This window comes from Seriola lalandi, unplaced genomic scaffold (assembly GCF_002814215.2).
Source record: "Seriola lalandi dorsalis isolate HSWRI2012SDOR001 ecotype SW California unplaced genomic scaffold, Sedor1 jcf7180002054835, whole genome shotgun sequence".
Taxonomy (NCBI): domain Eukaryota; kingdom Metazoa; phylum Chordata; class Actinopteri; order Carangiformes; family Carangidae; genus Seriola; species Seriola lalandi.
Window position 1 is genome coordinate 786,626 of NW_019525388.1, and position 17,414 is coordinate 804,039.

The 17,414-nt window shown below is 42.5% G+C and overlaps 1 protein-coding gene across 13 annotated transcripts in view; it reads left to right on the forward strand.

The window, feature by feature from the left end:
- Positions 1-854: 854 nt before the first annotated feature.
- The window catches only part of neo1a (neogenin 1a), a 155,060-nt gene continuing 138,500 nt past the window's right edge, over positions 855-17,414 (forward strand). For 12 of the 13 annotated variants that reach the window (XM_023426697.2, XM_023426701.2, XM_023426703.2 and 9 more), the window contains exon 1: positions 856-1,436. In XM_023426697.2, coding sequence (XP_023282465.1) covers positions 1,346-1,436 — 91 coding nt within the window. In that variant the 5' untranslated portion in view covers positions 856-1,345. Of the gene's footprint in view, positions 1,437-17,414 lie in introns of all 13 variants that reach the window. The other variant, XM_087179415.1, reaches the window with a different exon arrangement.

Here is a 17,414-nt window from a genome sequence, read left to right on the forward strand (position 1 = left end):
CTAAATCCCTATATGTCCCCTTCAGGAACATGAACACTCAAGTGCAGTGGAGGGTAAACCCACCTAAATTTACTTTATCCGCATTTTTATTTGCCAAACATAGTTTGACATCAACTTTTATGACCCAGATTTACAACATTAAATATACAGTACTAAACAATGTCAAAAAAGATGCCAGTTAAGTACTTTTCACTGTTTTTTTGCTGAAAATTGAATTCAGCTTTTACATTAACAATTTGAGGATTCCCATCATCTAATTTATAATGACATTATTTTTTCAGGAAACACTTGGAATTTTTACATGACACAACTATACTGTACTTGCACAATCGACAAAATAGCCTCCAACTGACTTTCTATCAATGGACATAGAGATTAATTAACAAACTCTTCCAGCTCTACTTGTGTGTGCTGTTTTAGATTGTTTCATTTATAACAAAGCATCATATTTTATAAACTCTTCATATGTTTTGTATGGCAGAATCTTCATTTGCAAAGTAACTAGTAACTAAAGCTGTCAGATTAGTTATTTTGAACTTATTATCAAATATATTTGTATAGACTATTCATATACTCATATTTTTTTAATATATTTGATGCATTTCAAATTGAGCTTTTAATGAGACAGAAATCGTTCAGAGTGAGTGTGTTTTGGACTTGAAGTTAGTATTAAATTGTTATTAATAGCTGTATAAGGTGTAATAATTTTAACACACCGGTGGAGCCCAGGTGTAGAGGTGAGGTGTTGTCTTTGGACTGAAATCCCACACCATATTTTAGTTCTTGCCTGAGCATACAGGCAGCCAGGATCCAAACTTCCGTGTGACTCCACACCCTGTTTTCCGGGGAGCCTGTGGAGATCCAGCCCTTCAACACGCTGCTCTCTTACGTCCCGTCCGTGAGCAGTGAGCTGGCCGCGGCGGAGATTTCTCCTTCTAGTCGGATCTTATCTTTTCTCCTACCGAGCTCTTTCTGGTCTTTTACGCACTTGACACATATCGGAGTAGTAAAGTCGGCGCGGTTTCGCTCGGTCACCCGCAAATGTTTTCGTCCTTGCGCTGCGCCTCCGTAGCAATGGATTGATTTCAGTGTTTTTTCTCCGACCTCTGCCTCGACCAAGTTGAGAAAACAGTCTCTCTAACCTGCGGCTTTCTCTTTCCAGCTACATGTTTCATCCGGCCAGTTTTCAAAGTACCTGGCTCCGGATGTTTCTGCACATTTTAGGACTTTGAACTTTTTTGTCCCTTGTGCATTTACAGGAGGTGGCCGGGGATTTTAAGGATTTCTTTTTGTGAAAGCTTCCCCGGGGTTCCTGAAGCCTGCAAAGATTTATTTGTGAAAAGTGATGGCCGAGCGGGGAGCTCTGTCGCTCCTCTCTCTCCTCTGTCTCACCTTTCTCTACACGGCGACCACCGCGGCAAAGCATGTCGACAAAGGTAAAAGCCTTTAATACACTCCCAGCTGCTCTGCTGTATGTCTGTTTATTTACGCCTCGACTGTAGAAACTTACCCTCACTGTATCACGAGTTGGAAAAAAGAAACACACGGAATGCAAGCTGTTGGCTCTGAAAATCAGATATGGAGCTAGGCAGCTAATTCCGCTGGGTTTAGGTCAGCTGCTCCTTCACCATTTGGACAACTTTAAAAGTAGGCTACTTTTTAAATAACAGGCACAGCATTTACTCCCAGGCCGGCTCTGTTTCATGCTGTAAAGCAACATGCTTTTCCCCTCCTTTTGTCTGCATAGAGGCTATTGAGGCAGAAGTGCTGATAGGTTTCTGTGTTTGCCTTTCCAATGATTCATAGACATGAGCTGTGGCTGTTTCACAAATGTGTCTTTGGGTTGTGTGCAGTTGGATTTGAAAGACCAAATAACACATTTGTTTGCTGGATTGAGATCATCCATCTATCTGTGCCTGCCTAGCTCTGTGGCCGTGGAAATGCAAAAGGATGGAAGTAACTTGAATCTGAAAAATACACTATGCAAAGACTCATTAGTGTTCACTGTCAGGTAATAAGCTAGCATCATCAGTCCAGCAGACATCTCATTACCTGGGCGTCAATACATGTTCAGCTGATGGATAAACAGAACCTAATTCATTTGCTTCTGTTAATTGTTTTGAAGTGAGGGCACTGCACTGCAGTGTTCACTTCACTATGTCCCTTATTCCAACTGGTGGTGTTCTGTAGTGAGAGATTCCCCTGATATTGGAGGTGAATTCTTGATATTAGTTATTGATTGGGGTCTGTATATTTTATCATAACCCACCCACATTCTGCTATATGCACTCCAAGCCCTGAGTGCCTGAGATAAATTAGAAAGCTGTGAGAGAAAATGTCTTTCTAACAGTCACTGGAGTGCACAGCTCCTGCCCTTATCACATACCCCATCGCGACAGAGTCATATCTTTATCATTTAAGCTGTTAGACGCTATCAAACACAGCAGCATGTGGTCTGGAAAATTGCAAATATAACTCACTCTTGTGCAACATGGCCCAGTTTTTTCCATCATTCTCGTGATATGCAAAATAGTTTGTGTGTGCGTGTGTGTGTGTGTGTGTGTGTGTGTGTTAGTCCAAAAAAAAATAAAAAAAAGAAGAAGCAGTCCATGCGCCTTTTGAAGGCTTGTTGATTATTTTGCTGGTTAAAAAAGAATGAATGTGCAAAGAAAACGGGCCTTGGAATGATGGGCCTCTGCTAGCTGTTGGGGTCTCTTGCGTGTGGAGCCTGATGAAAGACCCTCTCCTGCATGAGAAGCGCTCTGCAGTGGTGGAAGGGGAGATAGAGGAGAGGGAGAGAGAGAAAGAGAGAGAGAGAGAGAAAAAAAGCCCCTCCTTGGCTTTGCTGGAGATCAGTACAAAAGAGAGAGATGGGGGTAGGGTGAAACAGGCTGACTGTCTGGAAAGTAATAAAACCAGGAGATTAAGGGGACCAGGGAGTTCCTTTGGGAGCTTTGATTGATTCCAGAGAATTGGACTGGGACCCACACGCAGAGAGAGTCTCAAATTACTAATTGTGGGGTCCCCTTCTCTGAAAATATCTGTTTATTCAAAACACATTTGTCTGAGGTCTTGACTGTGGCCAAAACTTATCTTTATCAAAGTTGGCAGAGTTTCAGGCCTAACTTAAAGAGTTTCAGTCAGTCTCATTTGGTTTGGGGACAGATATAATATATAGTCTCACTTTTTTGTTTTACTTTGGAATAACCTGTAAATGTTCTGCCACACTGCTGCTATTTTTTTTTTTTCACCACTTTCTCGTCTGTAGCACTCAGAAATTGTTTAAAAAATGCCCCAGAAGTTTGGCTTTTGTAAACAAGTGCCTGTTAGAGGAGTGTAAAATCCATTTAGGCCCTATCTTATCTCCGTAATCCTGCTGGGAGGGAATTGTGTGCTGATTATCTCTCAGAGGACAATGCAAATAACTTGCTGAAATGTGTAAACATTTGGCGACCCTCTCTGCTCTTATGGACCACTCTCCAGGGTTTTATCCTCACAGACCACCTCAGATGCAGCATTGCCCAGACTTTATAAACAACTGTAGTTTTCTTTGGCGCATTTAAGGTCTTTTCTGTGGACTCTGCTGCTAAGAGCATAATTTACCACCTTTTGTGTTGTCGTGTTTGGAAAGCCCTGGTGGTCCCACATCCTCAGTTAGTGGGTAAAACAAGTAAGAGGGCTCAAAGCTAGATCTAATTCGCCTTTAATTTCATTACTAATTCGGCCCTCGCCCTCTTTTCACGGTGTAATCTGTATGCAAAGTGTAGTGAAAGGTTTCTGTTCTCACCATTTACACAAATGAATTCTACAACTTCGTCTTCAGCTCACAATAGCAGAATCTTTTTTCCCACATGTCCGCATCATCTTCTGATGAGTTTAGAGGCGACGTCATGCAGAGTCACCTGCTGTCAGAGCCGTATAGAGTATGCTGTTTACTGATCATTTATTTATGTGCTCCAATCGCTCATAAAGTCCTAATGACCTCCATCCACCCAGAGACGGATAATTGCACACTTTGCCAAGTGTTTGATTCATATGCTTCACTGATGAAACCACCTCCATTAGGAAATGCTACTGATCTGCTGCGGCCCCTGATATGGGAGCGCAGTTTGTTGCTTTCCACTGTTCTCGTGTAAGAGATGGCGCGGTGAGGTCAGCAGTTTGAGATCACAGTTGAAAATAACAACTTGTTTGTGCTTTGTTCTTTTTTTGCTCTATCAGCAGCTAAATCTGTTTGTGCAGGGGTTTGTGTGTGGGGTTGAAATGACCACAATTACTGGAATCATTTGCACTAACTGTCGCAGCAGTTTATCACATGTAATTGGCAGGGTGAAAGGTGGATCAATATCCTCTGAATAGCTTGAAAGACATCTGCTGTTGCATCTCTTTGGTGGCTGGTGGTCATTGTAATCACCTGCTTTCAGATGACTATTCGGGCGACCAATAGGACCTCCCGTCTGCTAATTTGCTCATATATAGCTGCTGATTAAAACTGTGTCCACAATGTAGGCTGAACTGCAGGATTTGTGTCGACGTCAACTCTGGCAAGATCTCTATTATTTGCACCATGGAAAAGATGCACGTCTTAAAACTTACATGGTTTAATAATCCCATTTCGCACCATATCAAACTTTCACACATCATCTGTTAGCCTGGAGGTTTAGTGCTTATACACCAGATTGAAGCTATTTGAATTCTACACACACCATACATTTTTATTCCAGTATTTTTCCTAATGTTTACCGATCGCTATTCAGCATGCCGTTTGAAACGGCTACTCTAACCAGCATTGTTAGCCCCCTGTGTGTCCGAGACATAGCCTGGGTCCAGCTTTGTGGTTGCTCCTGGTAGTGGAGGGAGGGCTGTTTTGAGTGGAGGGAAGCCAAGCCTGCATCATGGTCTAAAACCCAGAGCGGATCATGGACAAGTCCATGGCTTCGGCCGCCCCCCTGCTAAGATGAAATTACCTCTATCAGAGCTGCTTCTAGTGGTGTGGTGCAGAGAAACATGACAGAAGTCTGCTTTTCCCCGTCTCTCCACTTCAGCCCGTACACCGGCCCCTCCTGCTCCTCTCACTCTGGTACACATGCAGTTGCCTTGAAAGACTTTCTTGGGGCTGTGTGATGTTTCCCCAGCATGCAGTTTTACGAGTTTTCGTAAACACTGATATTGGAAAAATATTTATGTTGTGAAATTGTTTTCAAGCATATTTCTTAGCATATTCTTCAGCCCTGCAAGTGTGAATGTGTCTACACCGGTGTCGTTTTTTTCCTACGTTCCTTTTTACAAATTTCCGAAAAAAAAACATTGCATTTAGTGAGCTCCCGCACAGAAGACAAAATGATCTTTACATTACAAGCAGCAGCTGTAAGTAGGCGTGAAAATTAACTTCTGACTTCTGCAGGGCAAATTGTGTTCCCAAAAGAAATGACGGCATAAGAATCTGTCAGCCGGAGCTCAGAAGATGATAATTGATCATTTGGGTTTACTCAATGAACTTGCACTTTGTTGCAGTTAATCCAACTAATAAGTCACAATGTTGGAATAAAAACAGAAAATGAAAGTTATTTCTATTCTGTGTTGGAAGGGAACTTCTCTGCCGTTCAAACTGCCGTTGAAGTAAACTTGAAATTCCATATTCACCAGTTCCTCTATTTGAATGTTAAAGGTTCCAAATTTCTAGCAGCAGTTCATGGCTGACCAGTTTCATCAGGACATTTTTAAACTGCCAGCAGAGAATAAAGGCTTTACTTTTTTTTTTTTTTTTTTTAACACTTAACCTTCCTCTAACCAATTTCCTGGGGGGAAACCCTGGTCTCTGGACACGGGAAAACTGTTTCATTTAATGTGGCGCAGAAGGAGTTTAGGTGTTGTGAACCATCAGCTCTCTGTGTGCTTTGAAAGCCAGCCCATTCCGTGTTATGATTAGTCAGTCCACAAAAAGCAGCTCACATCAAGTGTGCTCCTCTTGGAAGCAGAACTGCTCTCAGATTCAGAGGTGTTCCTGCTGTGTCTAAAAAGATGTCAGATGCAGCACCTTTCCAATGCGGCTGCGGTGTGTCTTCTTTGTGTCTGCTGGCCCTTTCATGTCAAAACAAAGCAGGCTGGAAAAAAAACTTGCTTGGACTTGGAAAAAAAAGGTTGAATAGCGTCTGCAGGCCATAAAGCTGTCCATACTGCCCTGTGTGATGACTCCTTTGAGACTTTGTGGTAACCAGTGGGACATTACATCAACAATATTTTTATCTTTTACTGGGGACGTCTCTGGAAACATGTCAGCCTGCCTGATTTCCGTGTTTCCTTTTTTACTTTTTTGTTTTTTAAAATTACAACAAAATGCAAAATTTCTAATCCGCTGTGGTGCTGTTGTGCTCTCCAGGCTTCCCTGTTCTGCTGTGATTGAATGATGCTCAGGCTTAATGACCTCTGGGAGAGCTGAGTCTTTTCAGTTTCCTTGGCGCTGACGCACACAGCAGCATTGAGAGGAAAAGCGTACAAAGAAGAGACTGAAATTATGGTTGTATGTCAATATGAGTGTAGTTTGTCATCTCTGTTATTTTGCTGCCATCCACTTCAACTATGAGGTGTCTTGTGTCGTGCTCTGGAGAACTAAACCGGTCACGCTCTGCTCCTCAGGAGTTGCTACAGTTACACATACACAAACACATCGTATACGGTTGTGTGTGTTGTGTTGGGCCATGGTCTCGCAGTTAGGTTCTAAATTGAATATTAATATCGATCAGTTGATCTTCTCTTTTTTGAATTCCTATGAGTACAGTTATAAACTGTGTGTTTTTGACACAATTAAAATGTCAAATACAATAACATAACGATCTTGCATTGATAGAATGTGACCGAACGTTGCTGCACAATATTCTGAAACTTAAAATCATCAGTCTTTTTATGGATTATGTGACTACATGTATGTAGAGTGTCGCAGTGGGCTGGCCACTGTGTGTAAAGGGTTTATGTCTAACCGGTCATTCTGACATGCAGATACCAGTATGTATATGTATATATATACACCAGTCTTTCATTTCACTGAAGCTTTTACCAGCACAGCGAAAGCAGCAAAATGTCCTGAACCTCTTGTAAGTGAAGGTTGTATGAATAGCACGTGGTAGTCTTGCAGCATGACACGTCGTATAATATTTATGTTCTGCCGGACTGCAGTCACGGTCATGTTCTTTAGGACAGCGTGGCATTGTCCTGTCTTTTTCCCGGCGTACAGAAGAACTGCAGGAGCCCAGCTTGTGTGTTTGAGTGTACGTCCTTTTATAAGTGCAGCATGACAGCAGAAAATGGCAGTGTGTGCATAGATGCCAGATTTAAGTAGTGTACTGCAAGCAAAGGAGTATTTTCCCCCTGGCCCGGCATTCAAGCAGAACCTCAGCAGGACAGTGAGGACGTTTCCCCTGAAAAATTTCCCTCAAACTTTTGCTATTTTGGTTCTGCAGAGCTCCTGTCATGGTGTCTCCTGTTGGTTGTGGCAGCTGCATAGGATTATGACACATGCAAGCTGTGCCTGTCAGATGAGACTGGACTAATGAGAGCAAGGCTCTGTTATACAAGGAACTGTTTTTACAGCCCTGGGGGGCATAATACAGACATTTCCTATTAAAATAAGACGTCTTAAGCCTTTTTAAATGTTTCCATTCTTATTTTCTAATTCCTCTGAATTTTGAAAGCTTTATTTGGTATAAGGGCATAGTTCAAATTACAGTCGTCACTAAGCAGTGAAAGAACAAGGCTGGCTTTATTTTTTTTCATTATTTATTTATTTTTTTCCCATTATTATTCTCAAATCTAATGAACAAGTCTATAACCTGCAATGAAAAGCTGGAATTGTTGGACTTGGTTGAAATCTTCAAAAGTGTTTCTAACCAGCGTTTTCTGTTTATTGTGAGAAAAGGGATGTGGAACGTTTCAATATTGACCAAGACATTTTCTACTGAAGCATTGTCTTACAGAGGAATCTCATAACTGGTACATAAACAGTTAAGAGACAGTGAAGAGGCATTTGTGAGAAAAATATTTCATCTTTACTTTTCAGTAGGAAGAAAAAGAGAGGATGATTTATATTAATTTGAATAGGAAACATTAGCACCTTAGAATGATGGATGTAACACAGACTTTGTTCAGTGAGCGTAAGCTACGTAAGGAAGAAATTAAAATTTTTGCAGGTTCTTTCAACTCTTTTCCCAATCAGTTGTTACTTTTAACAAACCTTACATATAATTAATGCAGTTTATATTGAATGTAATTGTGAGGTGGCAGGTTTAATTCCTGGCAGCAGTCAGGGTTGTAAATTAAGAGAGACTAATATCCTTCTTGAAAGACTGATTAATGACCTTCATTTGGTTGCTGTGTATCTGCTGGAGTTCCAACATCCTGCAGCTCTCAGACGTGAATTTATTCTCTGCCGTCTTTCTGGAGGACGTCCAGGGTGTGATGAATTAACCTGAAAGTCTTCTCAATGGTGTAGTTCATGGTGTAGTGCAGCTGTTAAGTAGCTTGTGCTTCAATGAGAATGCGGACAAACAAGACTCAATGCAGCCCCCCCCCCTCCCGATAATGATATTTGTTCATCATAATTGTCCAGGATGGTTAGTGCAATTTGAATCTTGTTATTTCCAACCCAGAATAGTTTTTATGGATCATGATGCCCTCTGTGCCCTGAAGCAATACAAGCTCAAGATTGGGGGTGTGGTCTGTTTCATTCACTGAATGAACTTGTATTGTTTTCTCTAAGCTCAAACACGCTCATTTTCCCCATACTCGTCATACAACTGTTGGTAGTGTGTCTGTGTGTGTTTATGTGTGTGTGTGTGTGTGTGTGTGTGTGTGTGTGTGTGTATGTGTGTGTGTGTGTGTATGTATGTGGGGGAGATCTTCCATACACACTCATAAAGTATCAGTCATCCATGTACACATAGAGCCTCTCAGCCTTCATTCATTCAGTCAAAGGAACTTTTCATGTGCTGAAAGGGTGTGGGGGCAGTCAGTCACAGAGAGAGGATTGTGAGCACTGCTCAGAAGCGCTGGCTGCCATCATCTTGTGCCCGGCCTGTGGCTTTTGGCAGCTTTAGTCATGGTGGGATGTGTGTGTGTATATGTGTGAGTGTGTGTATGTGTATATTTGGGTGGGTATTTGTAAAGGCGTATACCACCCATCTGGGGTTGAACAGCTGTTTTATCAACAAGGTTAAAAGAGTTTCCCCGACTTGAACTTGCTCTGCAGCGAAAAAAAAAAGAAAGAAAAGTGTTTACCTACTTTCACTTAGAAGATGGGGAGAAATGACACCATTTCTGTGGAGCAGCTTGCAACAGCTTGTCACTGATTCAGTATTATGTGCTGAGCACCTATTTTGAGAAACAAAAAGGGGGGGGCATGCATTGGCTGCCACACTCCTTTATAATATTGGCATTTTTTTTTTTTTATTATGAAAGTCTTTATTTAGTTTAAGACAAAATTACAGATTTGCTCGCAGCTGTGAATTGTAAAGAGGTTGGTAGTCGTGTGGTTTGGGTTTGTCAAAGAACTTTCATTTCTAAAAATGTGCTTAGTTAGGAAAAGATTTTTATAAGATTCACATAACTTAAAACCTGATGTTTCCCATTGGAAAATATTGACATGTGCGCTGGCAAGCTGTGCTGAGATTTTTTTTTTTTTTTTCACATTGTGATTAAGTCAAATGTTTATTTTCTTGGACGGTACACATGACCCAATTCAATACCAGTGCTCAACTTCAACCAGGATTTCTAATTATGGCGTCTGTTTAATTGTTAAAGAGCTGCTTCATATTTGGCGAGTAGTACCCGAACAATTCTGTTTGAAGTGGCAGTATTTCCTCCATTATTTTCTTGGTCTGTTTTACAAGTCAGGAACTGGTTTGTCTGGTTTCTGTAGTGGAAATTCATAGGAACCACTTAACTTTTAAGCATAGTAGGCGTAGTGTGTTTAGGCTTCAGCAAGAATAGAAGAAGGTGTCATTTTTTTGTCCTGCACAGTACTTTTCCATGGCACTGTCTCAGCATGTAGAGCGCAGCAGCTTTCTGGATTCTGAATTAAGTTTAAACAATTCAGGGTTTAGAGTTAAGACCAGTGGAGGCTCTGTAATAGTCATGTATACATGCACTTGTGTCCCAGTACTAGTGTCAGCCCTCACATTCAACCTCCCAGGTTTTATTTTGATTTCACCTGCTGCTATGGTGACCCCTGAAAAAATTCTGCTGGTATTAACCAATGTTTCTGCTACAAAATCCAAGCTGAAATGATTCTTTGAAAAGTTCAGCATTAGATAGAGGCTCCTTTGTGCTGCTGGGAGCTCCCCTCTGGCATTGGGCTCCACTGACTGCATTGACTTCTCACCATGTTATTGGAGCCAGTTCCTCCTCAACTCTGAGCTCATCTAAAGCTGACGGAGGTCAGGAGAAGCAGCTGAAATGGTGAAATTACTGCTTTAAGCTTTTTTAATACACTGCCATGATGTAATGGAATTGGCCGTCTCTTTTGATTCTGCTTCCTTGGCCCTTCACAGTTGAATAAATGCATCCCTCAGCAGCACTTACTTGAGCGATGATGGCGTCCCTCCTTTTATATTAATGTTACACAGCTCAAACTCAAAATGCTCCTGCGCTTGGCCATAGAAAATGCTAATTGTGCCTTGAAATTTGATTTACTGTACAACTGTGGTGAATAAATTTTACTCTTGATGAAAATGAAAATCTTAAGTGAGGTATTACTTTTACAATGGTAGAAAAACAGGAGCTTCTGGATGGGTCTTCTGCTTGTGATTTAAGACTTGCAGTCAAGTTGTTTTAAGATGAATTGTGTTTGAGGTTTTTCTGATTTTTGACGAGAGGACAGCACTTCCCATGTGACCTTACACTGGGACAATAGCGACCATAGTAATAAATTGAGACTCAATTTTCTTTGCTCAGTTATGCGTGTCCTTTTTCTAATGTTGGTTCAGTGTTATTTTTTCCAGCAGTGGGGGGGATGGGGATGGGGTGGGGGGGGCTGTGAAATGAGCTGGTAAAAACTTTTAAAAACTCAAAAGGAAATTTTTTGATGGGGATTTGTCCTGGTTTGCTCGATGGCCGGTCCGACTTTGAAGGCTTTTGTTGTGTCTGGATGGCACGTGTGTCTATCCAACATAATATTAGCTACTTGAAACTACCTTTCTCTCTCTTCTCTTCCTTTTTCTCTTCTTTCTTTCTTTCCCTTTCGCCTCGCCCGCATGTCGCCAGGTGTCTCCAGTTTCAAATTAAAAGCCCTCTGCAGTCGTGTAATTGCGACTTCATGACATTACAGTGGCTGCAATAATTTTGCAGTGGCGGGCTGCAGCATGTATACAGGGGAGACACTGGGGTTCTAGTCCTTGACCTTTTGGGAAGATGATACTCCCTTCAAGTGTCTGTTTTATGGAGTCTGATAATTGAGCAGTTTTGCCTGTGGTATGAAAGTTTAGATTATGACAGGACAGTTAGTTTCCTGACAGACTTGCACAATACAGGAAAATTGTACATTGTGACATTATGACTCTCAGCATTTCTCTTATATGACACAGTTGATGATATTCTTGGGGTGACTAAAAGGTTGAGGATAATTTAGTTCACTTCCTTTTGCTTAACTTACTCCATCTCTTTATATAGTTCAGCAGTGTTTCAGTCACTGTTTGATGAAGCCATACAGAACCTGAGAGCAGCCTCTGGGACTCTTGAGCTGTGTCTAAATACAGACATGACCTTCCTCTCTCGATATCTCTCTCTCTCTCTCTCTTTGATATGGAGGAAGAAGAGGAGGATGAGCTTGGTTAGGAGGATAAGCGGGTGGAGGTGGAGCAGTAAGATCCTAGAGGTGAGGATTTACATCCAGTTTGAAGTGTGCACAACGGGCGGTGATGGAAAACAGCTGCATCTATTCCCTCTGATTCCTTAACCATTGTCCCTTGAACCTTGACTCCACTCGCCCCCCCCACCCCTACCCCCTACTTCTCAGCCTGTGACAGGTCACTCAGCCACAGCACCAGCATGGTTGCAAAATGGATGGCGGCCAGCGGGGAGCACCTGCGGAGGAATAGCAGGCGAGCAGCATTCCATCACAGGACCCCGAGACACAGATGTCACATGAGACACGAGGGACGTGTTTGGAGTGGGGGATGGGGTGGGAGGGCCAATGGCAGAGGTTTTGGCATGGTGGGGCAGTAATGGAGTGGGATAGCAAGCCAGCTGCTACCAACAGATTCTTAATGAGGTGTCCCATCAAGAACCCAGGGAGATGAACATTAATGACTACAGTTAAACTTGTCTGTTCATTTATCCCCCTCTTTTCAATCATGCTAGGATGAGGAGATGGATGACATGTTTGGGCACACGGTAATTGGGTTTTTCCTTCTAAGCCAGATTTGAGTGTAGTTTAGCTTGCCTCTCCTGTAATAGGGCTGCAACTAGTACAGTAGTTATTTTTTATTGATTTATCTATCTATATAAAAGTCATAACTTCGCATAGCCCAAGGTGACATCATTAATTTGCTTGTTTTGTCCAACCACCATAACAACTCAAAGATATTCTGTTCACTATGATACAAAACAGAAAAGCAGCAAATCCTGACATTTGAGAGGCTGGAAAAAAACGCCTTGTTTGCTTTTTATAAAGACTCGAATGATTAAGGATTATCAGTATTGCTGTTGACTAATTGTTTAATTGTCTAATTACTTGTCAGTGGGCAGTCTAGCCAAATGGGGAATGCAAAGACTTGGGAGAGTTGACAGGTGGTGCAGTGTGGGTGCATGTGGACTGGATGAATGCACTGAATTTCAGCCTTTGACATTTATAAACAAATTAATACATACAGTGAGGTCTAATGGGAACGTGGTCTCAGACATTTGTGCGCATTAGCTTGATGAGTGAAGTAACAGCCAGTGAAATTACCATATTTATTTGATAAGGTTCCAGATTCAGCAGAAGTATTCCCAAATAAAATGTGAGAGGTAATATCACACATTACCTTTGCAACATGAACAACGGGCATTAGAGCTGTGTAATAACAATTAAGTAGAACCAGTGTTCCGAAGGTGAACGTGTACGTTGCTCTTGTGAAGGACAGTGGATAACCTTTTTGTCTGCGCCCAACAAAGTGCTTGAATTATTGGTTGGAGAGAAAAGCATACTGGCTTTTCTGCTTTCATACTTCATTTACCTGGAGTGGTCTAAATTAGTCCTGAGTGCATAAGCATGTCATTCAAGCTTTCAGGACACCTGCTGAACAAATTCACTCAAAGAGCACACATGCACACGCACATGCACACGCACACTCACACTCACACATACACACAGAGCAAGATCCTACAATATGTCCTGCAGTCTGTTTGTGCCATATGCCGTATAATATTGTAGTGATATGAAGCAAGTCTAAATGAAAATTCCCCCCAACATTATCTAATTAAGCAGGTGTGGAAGCAGCTTCATTCAAGTCGGTTTTGGCACTTCTCACTGGTCCATGTTCAGTGTAAAGCAACGGTTCATTCAGGTGAAATATGTGAGTTCTTTCATTAAGCTGGAGACCCGGTTGCATACTTTCACTTCTCCTCAAAAGAAGATGTCAGAAGTGGTCTTGAGTTATAAAGGGTGGTGGTTTTATTAGCCACTGCTAGCCTGTGGGGTACTTTTTGTTGCAGAGTGACAGGGGACTTAATAATGAAGCTCTCTAACCCAGTGAGCCCTGAATCAGTGGAGCCCCTCTTCCCTTTCTTTGTCCCTCTCCCAATCCCCCCACAGTGCCACTGCATTCCCAGCCTGGCGGGGCAGTGTCTCTGGGCCAGGGCCATGTCACGCACCCCTTCTGGCCCCAAACGTCCGTGGTGGGGGGGGTCATGGGTTCAAGTGCTCCCCGTGGGGCGATGCATGGCATGCCTAGCGACTTCGTGGTCCGGCCCCCGCACTGGCTACGTCGGTAATAAATTTCTAATGAGAAAGAAATTGGCTGACCTCGCAATAGCTAGCCTCTTGGCTCTAGCTCACTATTACTGCCCCTTTCCCATTTTGCCTTTCTCCCACACAGACTTCAAAGGAGAGGCGAGGATAGCCCCTCCTGGCTCAACGCTGATAGTGAAGCTCTCAGAGAACATTCCTCGCGTGCTAGGGAGAAGTTGAGTGTGGATTTTATGGGCTGTCTTTCTCCTAGTCCCACACATACCTGTGGTTCATGTGCACGCTGTAGAAGCTTAACTGTGTTAACCCCTCATATGTAACATCAGAAATACAACTGCTGGTTTTGAAGCTCTGACGGCGGCTTGGCCTTGATAAAGATACTTTTTCGTCTGGTGTTTGAGGATTTTATACAAATCTACAGTTGAGTTTTGTTCCATTATGATCCTGTGCTCACAGGTCTCATCTGATTTACCAGGCCATTCAAATGCTCTTAAAGGAATACTCTGACATTTTGAGAAATTCATTTATATGTTGTCTTACCAAGAGTTTGAGTTTGAAAATCAATAACAATTTAATTTCAATGCATTTAATATGGAGATAGTGCTTTGATGCGTTCAGCATTGCTTATTACAGAGGCTCGAAGCTGGTGGAAACGGCTAGTCTCACTCAGAAGTAAGACGGAATAGCAACATAGCAGCTCTAAAGTTCTTATTTACCAGTGCTTTTGTATGGTTTTAGCTTGAAAGGTGATGTATTGTCACCAGTACATCAAAAATTCAGCTGGATTTTTTTTCAGAGGTACGAAAGTGGGCAAAAACTTCAAACCGTCACAGTGATGACGGGACTTCTCAGATGCTGTGTTCAGTCACTGGGCCCAGTTGTATGTAGTTGGTCGAAAAGAAGCTCCAGGGTTTAAGCTAACTTTAAATACAGTGCTTTGTTTTCTTTCTCTACATATGAGAAATACATGCATGTTCATTTGATGTTGAAAACGGTGGATTGTGGATCCACACTTTCCTATGGTGAACTAGTTTCTTCCTTCCTTCTTGCTCATTGGTTGTCATGTATTTGATTGCCTTGCCGGGTGAATCAACTGTGTGTTTTCTATTTAACAGGCAGGTACTCTCCATGATTGTAACACAGGTGAAGGCCGGACAGCCAGAAATGTTTGGTCTTTTGTAAACAAAGCGATTTCTTGTCATTGAGTGCAATCCTCCTCTGTCATCAGTAGTTAATATGATAAAGATAACACACCGAGCTATGGAAACTCGACATGTAAAAGCACACACACATAAGCTATAAATATGACGGCTCCCTCTTTGGACAGTAAATTGATATAGATCATCGAATGTCTTCAAAATTTTTTTTTGCTAAAGGAACAAAAAAAAGTCATTTTCCCTTTCAAAGATACTTAATTAAAGCACAGTATCCATTGTGTTGTGGGTTTTCTGGTCAACGCGGCGGCAGTCTGTATCGATAAGATTTCCTGAGGGGAAACAATTGTGTGAAATGCAGGAAGCCATTAGGAAGCCGGGGACTTGTGTCTCTCCCTGCTGAGTAAATAGTGTCTGGGCCTCCCCCCCCCATTTCATCCACTTTTGAATGAGCCCAGCACTTGTAACAATAAAGGCAGGAAATGAACTGTACTCACACAGGAGCGTGCAGGATGCTCATTGTGTTCCTAATTGACCAAACTAGGTTGGGTGATAAAAGCTGAGTTTTCTCTTGGTTAGACAAAAATAGCTCCAAGGTAGCATACAGTAGGTATGGTCAAAAAAAAAAAAAAAAGCAGCTAATGAGGCAGTGTTTCATTGCATAACTTTAGATTTTTTTACGGCTGTTTTGGTCAAGTCCTAACTGACCCAATTTGTGCGTAAATTGGAGCTCCCAGTTTGAGTCCGGGACTGCCTGATGCAGGTTTGCATTGATTACATGCATCATATAGCACAAAAACATGTCTGCATGTGCTGTGTGAAACCAATGGCAGTCCCCGGTGTCGACCTGTTTACTATGTGCTAGCCTCACCTGGCTGCAACATCCTCATTTTTCTCTTTGGAATGCAGGCGTGACTCGCAGCCAGACAGTGTTACTTAAGTTGTCACCTGAGAATCCCTCCAGGGGAAAGTTGTTTTGTCCTTGGATGTGGACCGTAAGCCTATTTGAGTTGACCTGAATTCGGAGAAGATTGGTAATGTAGCTGGGATTGAGGTTATGTCTGCTACCAATCCTACTACTCATTAGACAAAATTCAGTGTGTTTGTGTGTTTGTGTTTGTGTGTGTGTGTGTTGCAGTAATGTCCAGTTTTCTCTCCTAAGCCATTAACTTTGTCTTTCACGTGCATCTATTATGCAAGGTAAGGTCATGTATGCCAATTATACATCAAGAATCAACTGAACCAGTTTCATTCTGGTTTCATTGTTGGGTAAAGGATCAGTGGTTATCTGGCCCACATTTTGTGCTTAGTGTAATTGATGTTTGGTTTACCCCTAGATTAACTGACAACTAAGCAGGTTAGCATTGAGGATTTTCCCAGATTAATTCAAGGGGTCCAATCGGAGTGGGCTGGCCACTCACCCTGTATCATCCCAAATGTCCTCCTTACCTGGGATTTACTAGCATATGAAAAGGAAATGAGATCAGAGGTGGTGATAAATCCTACAGCAAAGCCTCCCTCAGAGAAAATGAGATGCACACATGGCATCGTCAGTCACCAGCCGCTCATGTCCTCGTTTCCGATAAATTGATTTTGACTGCTCAGGTGATGGGGAGGTGGTGTAGTCCTTCAGAGTGGAGCTTTGTCAAGTAATGCCGCTGTCGGTGTGGCCATGCATTTTCTATATTGAATTTCTTTGTCTCTAATGATACTTGGTGCAGCTTTGCAGTGACTTGTTTGGATTGTGGCATGTGAGGAAATGTGCTCTACTGAAGCTGTCTTCCTTTTGTTGTTGCCCATTTAGCCTGGAGTGATATGTTATACTTCACACACCAAGAGTCTCTGCACTACGCCACCCAGTCACACTGTGTCCACATGCTGTTAGGTTCCCCCACGTCCCTGCAGATTCGCAAGCAACTAATTTAGCACTTGTTAAGTGATTTAGCATCTGTTTTTATAGGACCCCAGTGGGTCACAACTGCCACCCCCCTTCTGCCCATCGCTGTCTATGCCTGTGGCGTCGGGGCTCGCTTTTGAATTTCAATCAGCCTTGGATGCATTGTTGTGTTTATTTGAGGGGGATGGGTTGGAGAGGGTGTTAGTAGTAGTAACCAGTTCTGTGTGTCAATCAAATATTCAGCGTGACCAATGGGCAGCTCATTGGAGACTAGTTGGTGTGTTCTCAGGGGGTCGCAAGGCTTTAACTGTTGCCCGCGGGGCGAACCCTGCCCTTCATTCTTCACCCATTGCCCTCCCTCCCATCGTCATCCTCCACACAGAACACAGGCAGTACAATCAATAACCGCCTCAGCCTCCCTCCTCCC